Source organism: Oryctolagus cuniculus, chromosome 10, assembly GCF_051225735.1.
Source record: "Oryctolagus cuniculus isolate XC-2025 breed Fujian yellow rabbit chromosome 10, ASM5122573v1, whole genome shotgun sequence".
Lineage (NCBI taxonomy): Eukaryota > Metazoa > Chordata > Mammalia > Lagomorpha > Leporidae > Oryctolagus > Oryctolagus cuniculus.
Window position 1 is genome coordinate 390,620 of NC_142876.1, and position 19,509 is coordinate 410,128.

Consider the following 19,509-nt stretch of genomic DNA (forward strand, 5'->3'; position numbering starts at 1 on the left):
TTCTGTCTTGCGCACTGTTGCTGTCCCAGGGTGGAGGACATGGGTGGCTGTTTCCTCGGAAGTCATTAGCTGGCCATGAACTTCCTGTGTCACTCATGATGGCGGTCATGACCCTGGACTTCTTTTGTGGCACTTTTATGATTATCATCAAAAGTGAAGAACATGAACAGTTTCCTGATGCGGCTCCCCTTGGACAGTCAGCAGGAGAACTGTGAAGACTTCCGACTGTCTTCCACAGCCACTGTGTTGGCTCCTGTCTTCTCTCTGGCCACAGCTTCAACCTCTCCCACAAGCAACAGGCATGTGAACGAGAGCAGAGCGTTTTTGAAACCCTGAAAATCATTCACAGATTCCCAACAGCAGATAGAGTGCCATGAGACCAGAGAACTCGTCTGACCCGCCCACAACACAGGGAGCTGGTCCCAAGGAATGATTCAGACGTGGGCGGAGCTGCAGGGGGCGGGCGCTGAGGAAGGATTTTATTCTGAAAGGTCTTCTGGGCCAGGCGCAGAAGGGGGTTTGGAGGGACTGAAAGATCAGGGGGAGCTCAGAGTCTGGGAGTGTGTCCGTGTTAACTGTGGCCGCGCTTGCACACGGAGTGTGTCCGTGTTGATCCGTGGCCACGCTTGCACACGGAGTGTGTCTGTGTTTATCCGTGGCTGTGCTTGCACACGGAGTGTGTCCGTGTTTGCATGTTGAGTGGTGTGCAGTGCTCTGACACAGGAAGTCAGGTGTGTGTTTAGTTAAACTGGAGAACTGGCAACCTCTGGGAGCTGTGCTCACCTTACTACTAGGATTTGTGTTTCCGTAGTTTCATGGCCTTGTGCTAAATGAGGCTTAAATCACAGGTATATGAATTTAGCATTTGACATTGAATTAACTTTTTACTTAAGTAGATTACCAATAAACTGCTTAAACTTTGTAATAATCTACTCTAAGGCTGTATAACTTTTTTTTAGTATTTATTAATTAATTTGAAAGTTAGAGTTACACAGAGAGAGGAGAGAGAGGTCTTCTATCCGCTGGTTCACTCCCCAACTGGCTGCAATGGCCAGAGCTGAACCGATCCGAAGCCAGGAGCCGGGAGTTTTTTTCCGGGTCTCCCACCCGGGTGCAGGGACTCAAGGACTTGGGTCATCTTCCACTGCTTTCCCAGGCCACAGCAAAGAGCTGGATTGGAAGTGGAGCAGCCGGGAATTTGAACCCACACCCATATGGGATGCCAGCACTGCAGGCAGCAGCTTTACCTGCTAAGCCACAGCGCCGGCTCCCGGCTGTGTATCTTTAAATAAGGACTATTAAAGTAAGAGTGTTTAACCAGAAGAAAAGTCTTCTATTTCATGGAAGCATTCTGATGTCTTCATTTCTAAATTTTTTATTTAAAAAAATTTACATTTTGGGGACTAGCACTGTGGCATAGTGGGCCACGCCTCCACTTGCAGTGCCGGCATCCCATATGGGCACCGGTTCAAGTTCCGGCTGCTCCACGTCTGATCCAGCTCTCTGCTATTTCCTGGGAAAGTGGTGAAGATGGCCCAAGCGCTTGGGGCCCTGCACACATGTTGGAGACCCGGAAGAAGCCCCTGGCTCCTGGCTTCGGATTGGCCCAGCTCTGGCTGTTGCAGCCATTTGGGGAGTGAATCAGCAGATGGAAGATCTCTCTCTCTCTCTGTGTAACTCTGCCTTTCAAATAAATAAATGTTTAAAATAAAAACCTGGTGGCCCTGATGCTGAGAAGGCAGGCTCACTGTCCTGAGCACACAAAGACCACTCTGACCCTGAGTTGGGGAGAAGAAAGGCTGTATTTGCAGGGCCAAGCAGTAGAGGGGAGTGCTGTCCAGGCGAGCTCTGAGCCGACGGTGAGCTTGAGGCAGGCTGGCTCCAGCTCCGGGTCCTCAGTCCACAGGCTGGGGTTTCTCTCTGTGCTCCCTGGCACCAGCACGACTAAGTTCCCGAGCAATTCTCCTGAGAAATCAGAACTTTAAAAATAGGATGGTACTGTGTGGCCAGCACCCCTTGGCAAAGCACAGGGCAGGGAGGATTCGGGGAGAGGAGCAGGGGACAGTGGGAGGCCCTTGGATGGCAGCGTCCTTTCTCAGATGCGTTTGGCTAAATGAAGTTGGCGTTAGCCATGCTTGTGACCCAAAGAAAGGTGCAGATGATTATCGGGTAACTGCTTGCGTAGGCAACAGCTTCAGTGCCCAGCGAAGAGTTGACTTTAGCTCCAACAGCTTAAATTATTACAACCAAGCATAGAATATTACTAGGCAACCCCTGGTTAAAAGTATATGAAATTTTCAAGTGGAAAAAATTATGATATGAAAAGAGAACAGGATATTAGATTATAGGAAAAGCAGCCAACCACGTGACAATGTATGCATAGGAAAATGCCAACAGTGCTGTAATGGTGGTAGAATCACTGGCAATTTGAGTTTAGTGTGGAGAGCATGATCTATATTACACATAAATACTGTCCTAAAATGAGGGCTGTAACTGGACCCCCCCCCATTTTAAAAAAAGATTTATTTATTTGAAAGGCAGAGCAGAGGAGGGGGGGAGCAGGGGAGACAAAAGGAGGGAGATGGGGAGGGGGAGGGGGAGGGGAGGGAGAGAGAGAGATCTTCCATCACTAAATGGCTGCAAAGGCCAGGTTGAGCCGGCTGAAACCAGAAACCTACAACTCCTTCCAGGTCTCCCCGTGGGTGCAGGGCCCAAGCACTTGGGCCATCACCAGCTGTGTTCCCAGGAGCATTAGCAGGGAGCTGGATCAGAACTGAGCAGCTGAGACTCAAAAGGTACTCTGATAGGGTGCTAGTGTCACAAGGGGCATCCTGACTGCCGCACTACAATGTCAGACCCCCAAGCCCTGTTTTTATTTTCTTTTTAAGATTTATTTATTTATTTGAAAGTTGGAGCTATATAGAGAGAAGGAGAGGCAGAGGCACAGAGAGAGAGAGGTCTTCCATCCGCTGGTTCACTCCCCAGTTGGCCGCAACAGCTGGAGCTGCATTGATCCCAAGCCAGGAGCCAGGAGCTTCCTCCAGGTCTCCCATACCGGTGCAGGGGCCTAAGGACCTGGGCCATCTTCCACTGCTTTCCCAGGCCACAGCAGAGAGCTGGGTAGGAAGTGGAGCAGCCAGGACCAGAACCAGCGCCCACACGGGATGCTAGCACTGCAGGCAGTGGCCTTACCTGTTATGCCACAGCACCAGCCCCAAACACTGCTTTTAGATGATAATAGATTTATTTTACTTTGGCTTGGAGACAGGTGAATTGAATGTCATTTGAAAGATTTTCAATCATTAATCTACCAAACAAGGTTAAATCTGGTCCGTGTGCTTTTCTTTAGTATTCTACTGGGCAGAGCGGGCTGGGGTGACCTCCTTGGGAGGAGAAAAACATAAAACTCAAAGATCAGATCAAGGAAAGGGGCAGGCACTGTGGCGGAGCAGGTGAAGCTGCTGCCTGCAGTGTCGGCATCCCATGTGGGCACTGGTTCGAGACCCGGCTGCTCTACTTCCGGTTCAGCTCTCTGCTATAGCTTAGGAAAGCAGTGGTTGATAGCCCAAGTCCTTGGGCCCCTGCACCCACATGGGAGGCCCGGAAGAAGCTCCTGGCTTCTGGCTTTGGATCGGCTCAGCTATGGCTGTTGTGGCCAATCGGAGAGTGAACCGGTGGATGGAAGACCTCTCTCTCTGCCTCTCCTTCTCTCTCTGAATAACTCTTTCAAATAAAGAAATCTTAAAAAAAAAAAAAAAAAAAAAAAAAAAAAAAGACATTCCTCCAATACTGTTTCCTTGTTTGTTAGTTTGGTGTAATTTGGTTTGGTTTAGGGGTTTGGGGTCATTTTCAGAGTGAAGAAGTGACCGCCAGTGTCTGTCTGGAGTGGGCAAATTACAGGTCCTCCAGAGAGTCCGTGGAGAGCCTCTCAGCGAGGCACTGGACACAGTGCCTGAGACGCCACTTGGGACTCTTGCTTCCCATGTGGGAGGCCTGGGTCTGAGCCTCTGCTCCCCACTCCAGCCTCCTGCTAATGCACACCCGGGAGGCACTGATAGCCCTGCCCCCACCTGGGAGACCCAGATGTAATTTTGGGCTCCTTCCTTTGGCTTAGCCCAGCCCCAGCTATTGCAGGCATTTGGGGAGTGAACCAGCAGCTGGGGGAATCTCCCTCCCTCTCTCTCTTTGTGTGTCTCTCTCTCCCTTTCAAATGAATAAAAATAAATATATATGTATATATCTCTTAAAAATGAAGGGTTCAGTTTAAAAAATACAGCATCTGCCTCTGGAAAACCCCTATGTCTTTATAAAAAAGATCTACAGGGCTGGGAGTTGTGGCACAGTGAGTTGAGCTGCAGTGTACATGTCCCGTACAGGAGCGCGCCTCTACTTGCTAGGCCACCTGGACAGCAGGTGATGGCTCACGTACTCGGGCCCCTGCTACACACATGGGAGACTAATGAGTTCCTGGCTATTGGCTTTGACGTGACCCAGCCTGGCTGTGGAGGGCATTTGGAAAGTGAGCCTGCGGATGGAAGGTCTGTCTGTGTGTTGCCCTCCCTTTAAAATAAAGGACACATACAAGCACACACGCAGCTTCCCCACTGCATCACAGTGCTGGCTCCTTAGTGGGATTTTTAATTTGAAATACCCAGCTGGTGTGAGTCCAATCTCACACCTGAAATTCCTGGAGCACCCCCATGCCCCCTGCCGTGCTGAGCTCTGGGGCTTCTTGTCCCTGTCTTTGTTAAGCTGCCCAGGGCTCAAGAGACCTGAGTTTTGAAGTGCAGAGAGGTTTGGCCCTTCTGAGACCACAGGGCGGGGAGACCCAGGTCTGTAGCACCTGGGCAGGCAGCTAAGCAAAGGTTCCAGTCTGTCAAAAATGCCAGAGCCCCCCAGCCTGCGGCTCCTGTGTATCTGGACAGAGCCTTTTCCGTGCCAGAACACCAGCCTGTTTCCAGGTCAACTAGGAGTTTGCTGGCTGACCTAGGACAACAGCTGTCAAAAAAAAAAAAAAGGCATTCAATTTGTGCCAGTAAAATATGGCCTTATTTAGACTGTTAAACTGGGCCGGCATTGTGGTGTAGTGGGTTAAGCCACCGCCTGCAACATCGTATTATAGACGCGGCTTGTGTCCCGGCTGCTCCTCTTCCAATCCAGCTCCCTGCTGATGCACCTGGGAAAGCAGTAGAAGATGCCCAGTGCTTGTGCCCCTGCACCCACATGGGAGACCTGGATGAAGCTCCTGGCTCCTGCTTGGTCCAGTCCTGCTCATTATGGCCATCTGGGGAGTAAACCAGTAAATAAAAGCTCTCCCTATAACTCTGCTTTTCAAATAAATAAATATTTTAAAAAATATTATGTCAATAATATACATACATATTTTAATAAAATAAAGCTTATATGTTACGTGGACAGGAAATCCAGTCTGAGATGTGAACCTAAGAATTTATTTTACTTCTAAGACTCTGTGTCAACTTCCATTGGAAATGGAAACAGAAGCAGAATGTTTCGAGTGCAGAGGGCCCTGCGCTATCTCAACAGAACCTAGTAACTCTGCGCCCTGTAGCTTGCCACTCATGTTCTGACTGAAGACTGTCTAAAGAGTGGGGCCTCTGCCTGCAGCGCTGGCATCCCACATGGGCACCAGTTCAAGTCCCGGCTGCTCCACTTCTGACCCAGCTCCCTGTTAATGGCTGGGAAAGCAGCTGAAGACGGCCCAAATGCTTGGGGACCTAGATGGCACCCATGTTGGGGACCTAGATGAAGCCCCTGGCTCCTGGGTTGGGTCTGGTCCAGCTCTGGTTATTGCATCCATTTGGAGATGGAATATCCCTTTCCCTCTGTCTGTAACTCTGCCTTTCAAATAAATACAATAAATCTTAAAAAAAAAAAAAAAGGTGAGGTCAGTGTTGGGGTACAGCAGGCCAGCCACCTCCTGCAACACCAGCAGCCCACGTTAGTGCTGGTTCAAGTCCCAGCTGCTCTGCTCCCAGTGGGACTGGGCCAGGCCATCTGGGGAGTGAACCAAGATGGAAGACCTCCCTCCCTCCTTCTCTAACGCTGCCTTTCAAATAATAAATAAATATTTTTTAAAATAAATCTTTAAAACAAAAAGATTAGAGGCGAAAAATACTCTCTATGAAATGCAATGTTCAAATAATAGAGGCTTCTATTTAAAATGTGCGCATTTAAGAAATTATGACCAAGATATTTTAGTTGGTCTATTTAGAAAGGAGCATTTTTAAAATGCATTAGAGACAGCAATTTCCCTAGTGAACAATCAGGGGATTATATTTTCAAGATGAAAGCAAACAGAAGATGCGAAAGGTAAAGTTTCCTCACAGTGGCCTTACCATTTGTTCTTTGACAGAGTTTTCAATCCCAGCCTGCACCATCAAGTCCGTTACGTTCTTCTGTAGGTCCTCGATGCGATGTCCCATTTCTTCCAGTAGGAGGTTAGAGAGAATTGCGACATGGAGTGCAGTGAGCAGAGACCCCGCTCCAGCTGAACTTCCCCATCAGACAGACACGCACACCAGCAGACGCCACAGCCGACACAGGAGTCCAGGGCAGGGCCCACGTCGGGGCTGTTGGCTGCTGCCCCAGTCCAGAGTGTGCTCTGACCTTTGAACCCAAGTTCCATTTTGGAAACTCGGCTCTCCTGGCTTGGGGATGGTTTTGGTATGTTTTTGCCAGATTCTGAGTGTATAAATATAACGGAAATGACCTCTTTTTTCTTTTTTCTTTTTTTTTGCCAGAGTTAGACAGTGAGGGAGAGAGACAGAGAGAAAGGTCTTCCTTCTGTTGGTTCATCCCCCTAATGGCCACCACGGCCGGCGCTACGCCAATCTGAGTACTTCCTCCCGGTCTCCCATGCGGGTGCAAGACCCAAGCACTTGGGCCATCCTCCACTGCCCTCCTGGGCCACAGCAGAGAGCTGGACTGGAAGAGGAGCAACTGGGCGCCCCGACCAGGACTAGAACCCAGGATGCTGGTGCCGCAGGCAGAGGATTAGCCAAGTGAGCACCAGCCAGAAATGACCTCTTTCTAAAACAAATTCTTCTGGGGCCTGCACTGTGGTATAGTAGGTAAAGCCACCGCCTGCAGTGCTGGCATCCCATATGGGTGCCGGTTTGAGTTCCAGCTGCTCCTCTTCCCATCCCCTGCACCTACGTGGGAGACCCAGAAAAATCTCTTGGCTCCTGGCTTGGGATGGGTGCAGATCTGGCTGTTGCAGCCAATTGGGGAGTGAACCAGCGGATGGAAGACCTCTCTCTGTCTCTGCCTCTCCTTCTCTCTCTGTGTAACTCCTACTTCCAAATAAATACATAAATCTATTTAAAAAAAAACTTTTCTAAGATCTAATCTTACCGTGTTTGAGAATAATTTTATCCTGGGGAAGCCATGTACAACATAATAATTGCAGGTAAATGGCTCCCTCTGCAAGTGCTTTATGCACAGTTTTTAAGGAAGGCAGCCGATGTGTAAAGTAGGCTCGGACTGGACAAGTGCTGGGCAGATATTGAGGAACAAGGACGTCAGCCTCAGCCGTTCTTGCTCACTGCCCGACACAGATAAACACTGGAATGCACTCCTCGCCCTCGGATCTTAGTTGGGTCTCACACCTATTGCCTTCATACCCCACCCACCACGGCCACCTGAAAGACCAGTTGCTGGAACACGTGAAAGGCCAGTTCCAGGAATTCCCCTCCGCCTGCTGCCCCCCACCCCCACCCCATCCCTAGCCCTCCCAAAATATAAAAAGTCCCAGCCCCTGGGGGTCAGGGCCTGTGGGGAGCAACTCGGACTAGACTAAGTTACTGGAATTAAGACTTATTCTATGCATCTGCTCTCCCACAATATGGCGCTGGGAGAGGAGGAAACAGCTTCTACACAGCTGCCTCCAGTTCAACCAATAAACAGCAGGACCTGCTCCTGATTGGAGGAGAGCAGCGTACTCGGCGTGTGGGTAGCAGAGTTGGGATTGGTGGAAGAGGACTATAAAGGAGGAGAGAGACAACATGCACCAGGAACATCTATCTGAAGGAACACCTGAGCAGCCCCCGAGAGAGCCGGCCGGCGGTGTGCCGCTCCCCCGCGGAAGTGGGGAATGTGGCCAGGGGGAACCGCCCTTCCACGGAGGTGGAAGGGTCGGTAGCCAACCCGGGAAGAACCAGCAGCAAACCCGGGGAGGGCCGAGCAGACCAAAGAACAACGCAGGGTCCTGTGTCGTTCCTCCACGAAGACGGGGAGCGACAAGGGCCACCTGTCCTGTCATTGTGTACGTGCACAGTTGGTCACCCACCACAAATTTATTTTCTCTGAATAAATTCGGTCTGGCTGTAAATTTGTACACTGCCTCCTCTCTATTCTGTGCCTCTTTTCCTAACATTTTGGTGCCCCGTGTGAGGAGGCACCAGTCCGCAACTCTTTTTCTAACAGATATTGCCCTTCTCTGAGTGCCCAAACTAGAGGCCAACATTCTATTCTAACTCTGATTCCCTGCTCCTAAGACTAAACAGGGAGCAGCTAAAGTTACAGCACAGCATGAGGGCCCCCCGCAGGGGCTCTGAGGCTCCACACCGGCCAGCCACAGCGCAGGGGAAGCCCACCGGGAACGTGCCCGGCCACAGCGCAGGGGAAGCCCACCGGGGAACGCGCCCGGCCACAGCGCAGGGGAAGCCCACCGGGGAACGTGCCCGGCCACAGCGCAGGGGAAGCCCACCGGGCAATGTGCCCGGCCACAGCGCAGGGGAAGCCCACCGGGGAACGTGCCTGTGCTGCCGGCCAGGCAGGAGGTATACAGAAGCTTCTGCAGCGCTGGAGGCTGCTCAGAGCACAGAGACACTGCCACTAACACAGGCAGCAAGACCGTCCACCCTGTCGCGGCTCGCAGCCTCCCAGAGCTGGCTGATGGCAGCAAAGGATATCCCTGAGGGTCAGTGTTGCAGTCAGAGCTTGAAAATGCTCTTGAAGTTGCTGAAACAGATTTTCTGCCTGGAAAAAAAAATGAGCCACAAGACAACCAAACGTAATATTGATCCTTGGTGCAGCGCATCTGAGATGTCACGGGCTAGCCCTGTCTATTTCCTGTGTTGATCTTTGACATCCCGAGTCACCGGGAACAGAAAACCTTTCCAACAGACACTGCTAGAACAGTAAAATGGCTAACTGCAGATGATGGCCTTGGCTCATCTCCAGATGAGCGAGACACCCCCTCCCCCAGCAGTCCAGCGTTCTGGGGCTGGTGGGCAGGCTTGGAGGGGAGACCTCCTACCACACCGCCCAAGACTGCCTCCTAGGCTGGCCTTGGGTCATCTGGGGCAGCACCTGCCCGCCTGGAATCGGATGGTTTCACTTTCACAGGAAAACAAATCTCCAAGGAAGACTTTTACAGCGTTTAGCCCCCATGCGGCTTGTTTCCTGGGACTGGAACCTACTTGGGGGGGTGGGGGTGGGGAGGTGGGGAGGAAGGGGGGAAGACAGACACACTCACCGCATCCTGCAGGGTGTCTAAGCCGGAGGTTTCCGGTCCCCGTGTGTCCATGGGGGCCTGGGGTCGGTCACTGGTCTTGGCGGCACCTGCCCAGGTGCGCTCCCAGAAGCGATCTTCCTTGTTGTGGCCAGGTTGGGCGGGGCCGGGCCAGCCTGCTGGTGCAGCTGCGCGGTGCAACGTCCTGACCCCGAGTCCTCCCCTGGCCACACGGAGAGCCCGGGCGCACCACCGCCCCTGCGGCACCCTCCCCCTCCCGCCTCTGGTCTTCCTGTCTGTAAGGAGGGCACCTGTGACGGCCCAGGCAGTTTGGCTGCAGCCCAGCCACCCACACACTGTCCAGACTCGCTCTGCGGCCCCGGGAGCCAAGGACGCCGTCACCTCGCGCACCTCTGCAGTCTCGGCTGCGGCCGGCGCTGACGTGAGAACGAACACTAGCGGCAGGTGTCCGGTTCTGCGGGCCTGAAGGCACCGCTGCCGCTTCCAGACCCGAGCATGGCTGCTGGGTCACCTCGTTTCGTTGACCTCTGGGCCACGCCGCTATCCCCAGAGCCCAGTCGGGCGACAGCACATGCAGACGCCCCCACGTCGTCCGTCACCCGGCAAATGCGGACCCAACCACCTGCAGATCCGCTCTGCAACCATCCCGCGGGGAGCCCCAGACCACAGCCGCTTCGGTGTCAGTGACCCGAAAGGCGGACACAGCGCCGGCGCGCACGGGGCGAACGCAGGCTGGAGGTCTCGCAGCCCCTCGGCCCCGCAGCCCCGCAGCCCCGCTGCCACCGCGCCGCTCACGTATTTCCCGCCCGTTCTCCGGCCCAGGACGCACGCGGCTGCGCACTGAGCGGCACCTGGAGGTGCGTGAAGCCGTCGGGGGCAGCTGGTACAGCGCGGCCGTCTGCCCTTTGTGTCCCTTGGGTGTCTCCTGGAGCGTGGGCTGGCCCGGGCGGCCCAAGGCGGGGTGGTCAGGCCTGAGGAAGCCTCTGGGGCCGACCACGGGAGCAGGGAGCGGGGAGCGGGGAGGCACTGGGCAAGCCGTGCTGCGGCTGCGTCACCCCCGGGGGCTTCTGTCAGAACCACTGGTGTCAGGGGCCAGACTCACAAACAGAAAAACGCGGGACATTACTCAGGAGCCCGAGGCAGGGGACCTGGCTTCAGTCCCTGCCTGGAGAAGGCAGCCTGTCGGTCACCAGCCCGCAGCCACACAGCAGCCAGGCCTTTGGGAACGTTCTGGAACCTCCACCCTTCTCTGAGAGCACCCAGCCCCAGGCCTCAGTCCAGGGGAAGCTCATGGCAGGACCCCGGTCCGCTGCTGACTGCCCCATCAGTGGTTTCCGGAGGCCGTGGGGCTCCAGGCTGCCCCTCGCTGGCATCTCATCCCTCCAGTTCTGGACACCCCTCAGTTCCACAGATACAGAGCGTGGTGACAGGCTCGGAGGGACGCAGGAGAGCACGGAGCACCCTCCCTCCCACCAGAGGCCCCGGAAGCAGGCTGAGGCTAGCATCTGCACACTCGCCCCCAAGGCGCACGACACCCAGGGAAACCTGGTGGGGTCTAGGAAAGGAGTGGGGGTCCAGGACCCTGCATTGGGTCAGGTAAGAGGCTGGGGGGGCCATATGGTGGGGCTCACAGGAGTCACCTCCAGTAAGAACCAGCAGGAGGGGAGGCTGCAGCCCACGAGGGTTCGAGGAGGATTCTGGAAGGGGAGCGCCTGTGGGGGGGCCCAGCCCCTCCCCAGCAGGGGAGCGCCTGTGGGGGGGCCCAGCCCCCAGTTCTGCGGAGGGCAGCAGCCCCTCCCCAGCAGGGGCAGTTAGGGTTCTGTGTGCATCCAGCTGGTTCCCACAGCCTGCAGAAGGGCCCATCCAGAGAGGGAAGCAGCTCAGGGTCTGCGAGGCCAGGGGTCTGTGGGGCGTGGAGAGACTGCTCCGTGAGGACTGGTTCCATGCTGGGATGAGAATGTTCCGGAACTAGATGGGAAGGGTGCGCACACAACACTCTGACTGCTGTTTCTCCAGAAAGTCCGTGAGAATGGAATTAAAAGCTGTTTATTTTGGTGCAAGAAATTTGAAATCCGTTGGAAAACACGTAGTATGAGAAACTGTGGATTTCAAGTTTTCTTGCATGAAATAAACTTAACTTACAGTTCTTCTCAATGTTTTTATTTTTTTAGAGACTTTTTTATTTGAAAGGCAGAGTTACAGAGAGTGACCATCCCTGGGTTACCCCTCAGATGGTCACAACAGCCAGGGCTGGGCCAGGCCGGAGCCAGGGGCTTCTTCCGGTCTCCCATGCGGGTGCAGGGACCCAGGCACTTGCGCCACCTTCCGCTGCTTTCTCAGGCCATAGCAGGGAGCTGGACCTACGCCACAGCGCCGGCCCCTCAATGAACTGCGCTGAGCTCACTCTGAAGTGGCTACTTTTGCCGCGTGCGAATGTCATCCTCACCGCGAAAACAGCCGGGGACACTCCCCAGGCCAGGGTGCACCGCGCCCGCCACGCCTCTCACCGGGGAGGGAGCGCTCCCTGGGAGGCGGGCAGGGTCCGAGGATTTCCCACAAAACCAGGCAGACCCGGGAGAAGGGGACGCGACTCCAGGAAGAGGCTGGCCCTGGCCGGCCAGTGTGGCCCTCCTGCCCTCAGCCCACCCGTGCCAAGGGCTGGGAGCCAAACCCGCGGGTCTGCGGCCCCTGGGCCAGGAGACAAACCCAGACACTCCCAGGTTCTCTCCAGTGGGCACTGGAGGCGCGGCTTAGCCAATAGAACCACCCATCTGGACAGTCCGCGCCGCTCTCCGTGCTCGCCTCCGGGCACAAGGCGGGGTCTCCCTGCGGACGCCGGGGACGCTCCGGGGACGCCCTCTTCCGCCAGGTCCCAGGGTCCCCCGGCCCCGTGAGGTGCGACAGCGGCGGACGCGCCCACGTGGAACACGCGTGCCCGCGCGCTCTAGGACCCAGCGGAGCACCCGCCGGTCCGGCGTGGGCGGGGCTCCGGCAATTGTGACGTCACTCGGGGCGGGGCCCGGGCGCGGACGGACATGCGGAGGCGCAGGACGATGGGCGCGCGGTAAGGGCCGCGGGGGCCAAGCAGAGCCGGGGTCCGGGGATCAGGGCCCGAGCGGGGCTTGCAGGCGCGGACCCCGGCGCCTCGCGTTCCCGGCCCGGGCCACGCCCCGCTGTACCGAAATCCCCGGGCCCGTGTCCGCGCCAGGCCGTGCGCCCCGCCCCCCGGCCCGCGTACCCTGCCCCCACCCCGGCCTTGTCCGCGCCGTGCGCTCCGCCCCCGGCCCTCGTAACCTCCCCCTGGCCGTGTCCGCGCCGTGCGCCCCGCCCCCGGCCCGCGCACCACCCTCCCGGCCGTGTCCGCGCCGTGCGCCCCGCCCCTGGCCCGCGTACCCCCCCCCACCCCCCGGCCGTGTCCGCGCCGTGCGCCCCGCCCCTGGCCCGCGTAGCCTCCCCTGGCCGTGTCCGCGCCCGCGCCGTGCGCCCCGCGCCCGCCAGGCCCGATTCGGAGCGCGCAGGTGGCGGCGCCATGTGGAGGTGACGTCGCGCGCGGCTTGGCAGGGGATGGAAGGGGAGAGCCTGGCCTGGCTGCTGGTCCCGCTGCACAGCCTGGTGTCGTGGGGCGCGGCCGGGGCCATGGTCTTCGGCGGGGTGGTGCCCTACATCCCGCAGTACCGGCACATCCGCAGGACGCAGAGCGCCGACGGCTTCTCCACCTACGTGTGCCTGGTGCTGCTGGTGGCCAACATTCTCCGGATCCTGTTCTGGTGAGCGGGGCGCGGTCGCGTCGGGCTCGGGGCGGCCGGGGGCGAGACCTGGCCTGGCACAGAGGGGCTGGGCAGAGCCTCCCCAGGGCGACCGCGGGGGCCTGCCCGTGTGCGCTTCTCCGCGGGCGCGCCGGTCCCCTCGCTTGGTTTCCGGTGGTGGGGCGAGGACACCGCGCCTGAGTCAGCGGAGGGGTCGCCTGGTGACGCCCGGCCGCCCCGCGCGCCTGCCTGGGCGCCCCGGCGCCCGCTCGCCCGCGGAGGAGGTCGGACGCTGGGGGGACGCTCGCCTACGCTCAGTTCCTCTCTGCCCAGCTTCCTCCTGTCGTCGTGTGCGTTCAGCCGAGGACACGGAAATTAATTCTAGCGTTAACGAGCGCACGGCCAGGAGGGTGAGCTTTCCAAGCAGATGGGAGAGCTCTCCTGGTTGCAGCCTAGGGTCGGAGAACCCCGGGTTTCTTCCTGGGGGCGGTCCTCAGGCTCTGCCCTGGACGTCTTGGTCACTGGTAACCCGGGACTGTTCTCAGCCAGCCTTACCGAGGCCTTGGGGAGACAAAGCACGCCCCTTTTGGCGTGAATTTGGGAACCCCGAGTTCCCATGCGTTGCTTTGCCCCGCTTGCTCCCCCAGCAGACTGCGGGGGGCCGGGGTGGGGTGGGGGTTTCTGTTTGACAAAAACTTTAAAGTTGAAAAGCCGCGTTTGCATTTCCCCTTCCCCCGCCCTTCCCTTTGGCAGGTGGAGTTCCTACTGCGTGGCAGTGGCCAGGTGCGAGGGGCCTTGAGTAACCCAAGGGGGGAGGGCAGCGAGCCCTAAGCAAGGCCTGTTTCCCTGGGGCGGGGCGGGGCGGGTCCCTAACCGTGGTCCTGTCTGAGTGGGGACCACCTGGCCTGGCCCAGGCTCCCGGTTCAGACTGACATGTTGTGCTCTGGCTTTGGGGCTGTGGAATGAATGTCCCCAGAGCTGCCCAAGGCTGCCTTACCAACAGGAAGAAAGTTCACTTGCTTCGACTTTCAAAATTTTTGAAAGAAAATGAAATACTGAACGTACTTCCAGTGTCTGCCTTTGGGGTGGGGGTCAGAAATCAGACAGCTTCTGGGTTCCTCCCGTTGCTGCCTCTGGGCAGCCCTGGGCACTGGATGCAGGAGCTGGGCTGGGCCTGTGGCCTTGTGGGCTCTGAGCACTGCCTACAGGTGGTATCTTCCAGAGAACCAACACCCTGAGCCACCCTGGGCCACTCGGAACACACAGGGCCCTGACTGCACAGGACTGTGGCGTAAAGCAGCGTGGGCGGAGGGCAGAGACGCTGGGCCTTCCTAAGGGGTCTCTCCAGCCTCCAAACACAATACCACATGCACACATGTTACATGCGTGGGCACATGCCACAGCCATGCACACACAGTGTATGCGCACAACCCACATGAGCTCACACTGCATACATGTGCATGTACACGTACACCCATACTGCATGCACACATGTAAGTACCCACGTACATGTTGCATGGGCACACAGCACAGCCACACACAGTGTGTAACCACAACCCATGTGCTTGCACACTACATCCATGTGTACACACGTACCACATGCACATACCCACATGTGCACACAGGGTGGGTGGGCTGGGGTTGGGGAGGGAGAGCCCCTCCCAGTGAGCTGGGAGCTGGGTGGTTTCCCATCCCAGTGCTGGCTGGGACGCATGCTCATGATGTGGGCTAAGTAGGAAGTTAGTTTAGGATTGCTGGACTGGAAGTCACAAGCCCCACGTGTAATTTTACTTGTCAGTGCACCTGCTTCACCTGGGGCCTGAGCGGGCCGCCATGAAAGCAGGGAAGTTGAGCTCCGCTTGGAGCTTGTGGAGGTGGCGGCACAGCTGGAAAGGCCCCACCCACACAGAGGCCACACCTGGGAGTGCCTCCCTCTCTCTCCCTCCCCCTCCCCCCAAGACCACAGCTGTACAGCTGGAGGGGCTGCTAGGTGTTCTGTCTCCCCTCCCCACTCCTGCCCTGTGTGGGGCAACCCATGCTTGTGTGTGTGTGTGTGTGTGTGTGTGTGTGTTTCACCTTTTTTTTTTTTTTTTTTTTGACAGGCAGTGTGGACAGTGAGAGTGAGAGACAGAGAGAAAGGTCTTCCTTTTGCCGTTGGTTCACCCTCCAGTGGCCACCGCGGCCAGCACACTGCGGCCGGTGCACCGCGCTGATCCGAAGGCAGGAGCCAGGTGCTTCTCCTGGTCTCCCATGGGGTGCAGGGCCCAAGCACTTGGGCCATCCTCCACTGCACTCCCGGGCCACAGCAGAGGGCTGGCCTGGAAGAGGGGCAACCGGGACAGAATCCGGTGCCCCGACCGGGACTAGAACCCGGTGTGCCGGCGCTGCAAGGCGGAGGATTAGCCTAGTGAGCCGCGGTACCGGCCACATTTTCACCTTCTAAATTAACTTTATCGTTGTTTGCACTTTTTTTGTGTCAGCACTTAGAATATGTATCTTTGTGCAAGAGCATGAAGTAAAAATAATTAAAACCTGCTCACCCAGGTCAGTCGGAGCTGCAGACCCTTGGGGAAGCATCTTGCCCCTGGGGTGCGGCCCTGCAGGGCTCCCGCCTTGCAGGAAGGGACTGAGTGGATGGTGGACCCCGGGGTTCTGAACCCTGTGTGATCGCACTCTGGGAGGTGCGTTTGGACAAGGCTGGCGACTGTGGTGTCAGAGGCTGGGAGAGGGCCTGTGATCCTTGTAGTTGATGTTTGCAGGCTGTGCCGATGTGGGGGAGAAGGGGAGAGAGCTGGGCTGCACGTGGGTGGTGAGGCACCCTCACCTGCGGGGCTCTCCAGTCCTGGCTGCTGCGGCCTGTGTGCCGGCTGCAGGTGCCAGGTGTGAGAAACTCGTCAGGTGTTGACGTGTCACTGTCGAGGTTGACAGCTGCTGTGTTGTACAGGCGAGTGCACACCTCTCTCCCACTGGAGCCTCTCTCTGACGTTGAAACCGGGTGTGTTCTCAGACGTGGTCAGTTGCTGTCCCTGGGTGGTGTCTTCCCTCTGGGCAAGCGTGAGGCCCCTGGGGCTGGCGCTGGCCTGTCCTGTGTCGGAGGGGTGTGTGCACCCACATCCTGGCAGTGGGGAGCAAGAGTGCTCTCCTGACGGCCTTGGGGGCTCTGGTGGTTGTTCAAGGAAAAAAAGCTGAAATCAACTCGGTAGGTAAAGAAATGGCCACTTTCTCTTTTAATTAGCCTTCAGAAGTTACTGCTGGGGTTAAGCCTGTCCCTGTGTGTGTCCTTGGGAAACTGAGCTCTCTCAAACCGTGTTTTGATCCTGGAGTTGCCGAAAGCTCACCTCTGGGCCTCTCGCCTCCTGTCGTACGGCTCCTCCTTCCCCCAGATGGGCTTTCGGAGATTGGGGATCTGGGGTGTGGTGCAAACCGTCGTTGTCCCTTCCCTGTGGTTTTTGTGATTGCTGGAAGTGGCCGGTCCCAGAGATGTCCTCGTTGTCAGAAGGGACGCAGGGGTGAGGGGGGCGGGGGGCAGGGGCACCCACGTCCTTGTGCTGCCGGCCCCCTGCGGCCCTCACGTTCCCCGGCGCCGTCTGCCTGGAAGTGGCTGTGGGCTCGGCTCTGGGTCCTTTGACTGCTGCAGGTGTGATGGTGATGGGTCACAGGTGAGGGCCTGGGCCAGGGTGGCAGCTGAGACCCCTGGGACGGGAGCGAATGCCCGCAGCGCCCTGGCCTGGGCCTCTGCCCACAAGCCCTGGGGTCACAGCTGCATCCTCCCGGCAGGCGTTTGCTCCGCCCGCTGGTGCCTCAGCCTTGTCTCAGCTTCCTCTTGGAAGCTCTGCTGGGCGGGGCTCCGAGGAGGCCGCAGGGCCCTGCTGGCGCGTCCCTGGGCTCAGATGCCTGCTTGCCGGGCCCTGGCTTTGCCTCCACCTGCACTGAGATGACTTGGTCTGCCTTCCTGCCAGCTCCCTCGCTTCTGTGCCCGGGGCAGCTGCTGTCTGCAGGGTGCAGGAGCTCCCAGGGGACAGTGCTGGGGCAGGGGCTCAGCCTCGGGAGCCAGTTAGGGGCAGCGTGCTGGTCCGCCCTGGCTCTGCACCCCAAAGGGAGTCTCTCGTTCCTTCTTGCTGTGAGACCCCCACCTGGCAGCTGCCCGTCCAAGCAGCTCCTCTGCTGGGCACAGCGGTGGGCACGTCTCCATGGAGGACACCCCAGGAGCTGCGGCGGCCGCCGTCCAGCCCAGAGGCCCTCTAGGGGAGACAGTTTGCTCTGGCAGGGACTGGGGGCTGGCTCGTGGCAATGCTGGAGCAGTCCAGCCTGCACGGGTCTTGCCCACAGCTTCCTGCGCCGTCTGGGCCTCAGTTCCTGCAGCGTTTTGGCACAGTTCCTTCCCTGGGCCAGGCTCCTGGCGTGGGGGCTCGGCGTGGCTGGGCGGGCCAGGGGCTTCTCCGACTCGGCCCCGCTGCCATCAGGAGCTCCCAGCTAGAGGTGGGGTAGGGGCGGCTGCCGCTTGCGTCCTGTGGTTTGTGAGATTTGGGAGATAGACTGCTAGGTGCACTCCTGACTTCGGTGTTGGCAGCCAGTGCAAATCGTGCAAGTAACTCCGACCCGAGAAGCCCTGAGCTGACTCTCCAGGGCTCTTCCAGGACGGCAGGCTGGGGTGCGGGTTGTGCCTGCGAGGACACATGGCCAGGCCTCTCCCGGGAGGTGGACGCTGTGGGCCTCCAGGTCCTGCTGGGATGGGAGTGTGGTTCTCCAGAGGCTGATGGGCAGGTGGTGGGGTGCTCAGCACTGGGTACGAAAGTGAGCAGGGAGACCTGGGAGCCTGTGTGGGCCAGGGACCTTGAGCCCCTCAGCTGCCGGCTCTTCTTTGGGAGGGGTGGGAATTTGTGGCAGGAGGCAGCGGTGCTGTGAACTAGAAACTGGGCGTCGTGGCTGGTGCCGCGGCTCACTAGGCTAGTCCTCCGCCTTGCGGCGCCGGCACACCGGGTTCTAGTCCCGGTCGGGGCGCCGGATTCTGTCCCGGTTGCCCCTCTTCCAGGCCAGCTCTCTGCTGTGGCCCGGGAGTGCAGTGGAGGATGGCCCAAGTGCTTGGGCCCTGCACCCCATGGGAGACCAGGAGAAGCACCTGGCTCCTGTCATTGGATCAGTGCGGTGCGCCAGCCGCGGCAGCCATTGGAGGGTGAACCAACGGCAAAGGAAGACCTTTCTCTCTGTCTCTCTCACTGTCCACTCTGCCTGTCAAAAAAAAAAAAAAAAAAAGAAACTGGGCGTTGTGCCTGGTGGGTGGCTGGGCCTGCACGGGCAGGGCCTGGGACACCTGGGCTGGCCTCTGGATGGGCGTCCTGAGGCTGGGGTGATTCCGGGGGAGGGAGGATGTGGCATTTGGTGTCTGGACCCTTCCCAGCTGAGGGTCCTGGGTTCTGCTGTCTGGGGTCTCACGGCCCCTCCCCACCCTGGCCCATCCCACACTGGGTCCAGGAGACCAGCGGCTGGTGCTGGGCTGCCCTTCCTGACCTGCGGCTTCTCGCCCCCACCCAGGTTCGGACGGCGTTTTGAGTCCCCCCTCCTGTGGCAAAGCATCATCATGATCCTGACCATGCTGCTGATGCTGAAACTCTGTACTGAAGTCCGCGTGGCGAACGAGCTGAACATCAAACGCCGCTCCTTTGCAGGTTGGTGATTAACGCGGTTGGAAATGAAGGTCAGCTTCTGCAGTTACTGAGTGACAGGCACAGCTTGTCTCCTGCACTGGCGAGGCAGCAGCCGCGGCCCCTGGTGCTGTCCCAGCGGCTCTGCTTCGCCCACACGGTGCTGTTGTCTGCCCTGGGAGCGGCGTTTCCAGTGTGTTAGGTGCTGCGATGAAGCAGTTTCTCTGGAGCCGAGGTGCGGTGGCGCTGGGCTCTGCCTCCTCGCTGTGGTCTCAGTTCCTCTACCAGAGCAGGGCCCAGCAGACAGCGCTCTCCTTCGTGGGCTGGGGTCTCTCCCGTACCTTGTCCCGTGTGCATCCAGAGTCACACCGTCATGGGCTTCCTGGAGAGCACACACAGGGTCTGCATGGCCTGTGCTGTGTGGCTGGCAGGCCCAACTACACGCTTAGCACACGCTTAGAACACACACAGGGCCTGCTGCTGCTGTGGCTGGCAGGACCGACCGCATGCTTAGAACATACAGGGTCTGCATGCCCTGTGCTGCTGTGGCTAGCAGGACCGACCGCATGCTTAGAACACACAGGGTCTGCATGCCCTGTGCTGCTGTGGCTAGCAGGACCGACCG

At 58.1% G+C, this 19,509-nt stretch overlaps 2 protein-coding genes across 3 annotated transcripts in view; one reads left to right on the top strand and one right to left on the bottom strand.

The window, feature by feature from the left end:
• Positions 1-1,785: 1,785 nt before the first annotated feature.
• Positions 1,786-9,985, bottom strand: HSBP1L1 (heat shock factor binding protein 1 like 1). Its single transcript, XM_008252690.5, has 4 exons — positions 9,500-9,985; positions 8,934-9,000; positions 6,357-6,451; positions 1,786-1,965 (listed from the first exon to the last, which is right to left on the bottom strand). Exons 1-4 carry the CDS (start codon positions 9,548-9,550, stop codon positions 1,945-1,947), a joined length of 234 nt encoding a protein of 77 aa, XP_008250912.1. The 5' UTR covers positions 9,551-9,985; the 3' UTR covers positions 1,786-1,944.
• A 2,503-nt stretch (positions 9,986-12,488) lies between these two features.
• SLC66A2 (solute carrier family 66 member 2) overlaps positions 12,489-19,509 on the top strand; it is a 36,339-nt gene continuing 29,318 nt past the window's right edge. Inside the window, exons 1-2 of one of the 2 annotated variants that reach the window (XM_008252688.4) lie at positions 12,489-13,263; positions 18,775-18,908. In XM_008252688.4, coding sequence (XP_008250910.2) covers positions 13,061-13,263; positions 18,775-18,908 — 337 coding nt within the window. In that variant the 5' untranslated portion in view covers positions 12,489-13,060. The remainder of the gene's footprint in view (positions 13,264-18,774; positions 18,909-19,509) is intronic. The other variant, XM_051840433.3, reaches the window with a different exon arrangement.

What these genes read in the sequence shown, in the direction of transcription:
- HSBP1L1 (XM_008252690.5), bottom strand. Translation starts at nt 9,550, where the DNA reads ATGGACACACGGGGACCGGAAACCTCCGGCTTAGACACCCTGCAGGAT. An exon ending in TAGACACCCTGCAGGATGCG is followed by an intron (nt 9,001 to 9,499) that starts GTGAGTGTGTCT and finishes TTTTTTTTCCAG; the next exon opens with GCAGAAAATCTGTTTCAGCA. An exon ending in ACTCTGTCAAAGAACAAATG is followed by an intron (nt 1,966 to 6,356) that starts GTAAGGCCACTG and finishes CTGATTTCTCAG; the next exon opens with GAGAATTGCTCGGGAACTTA.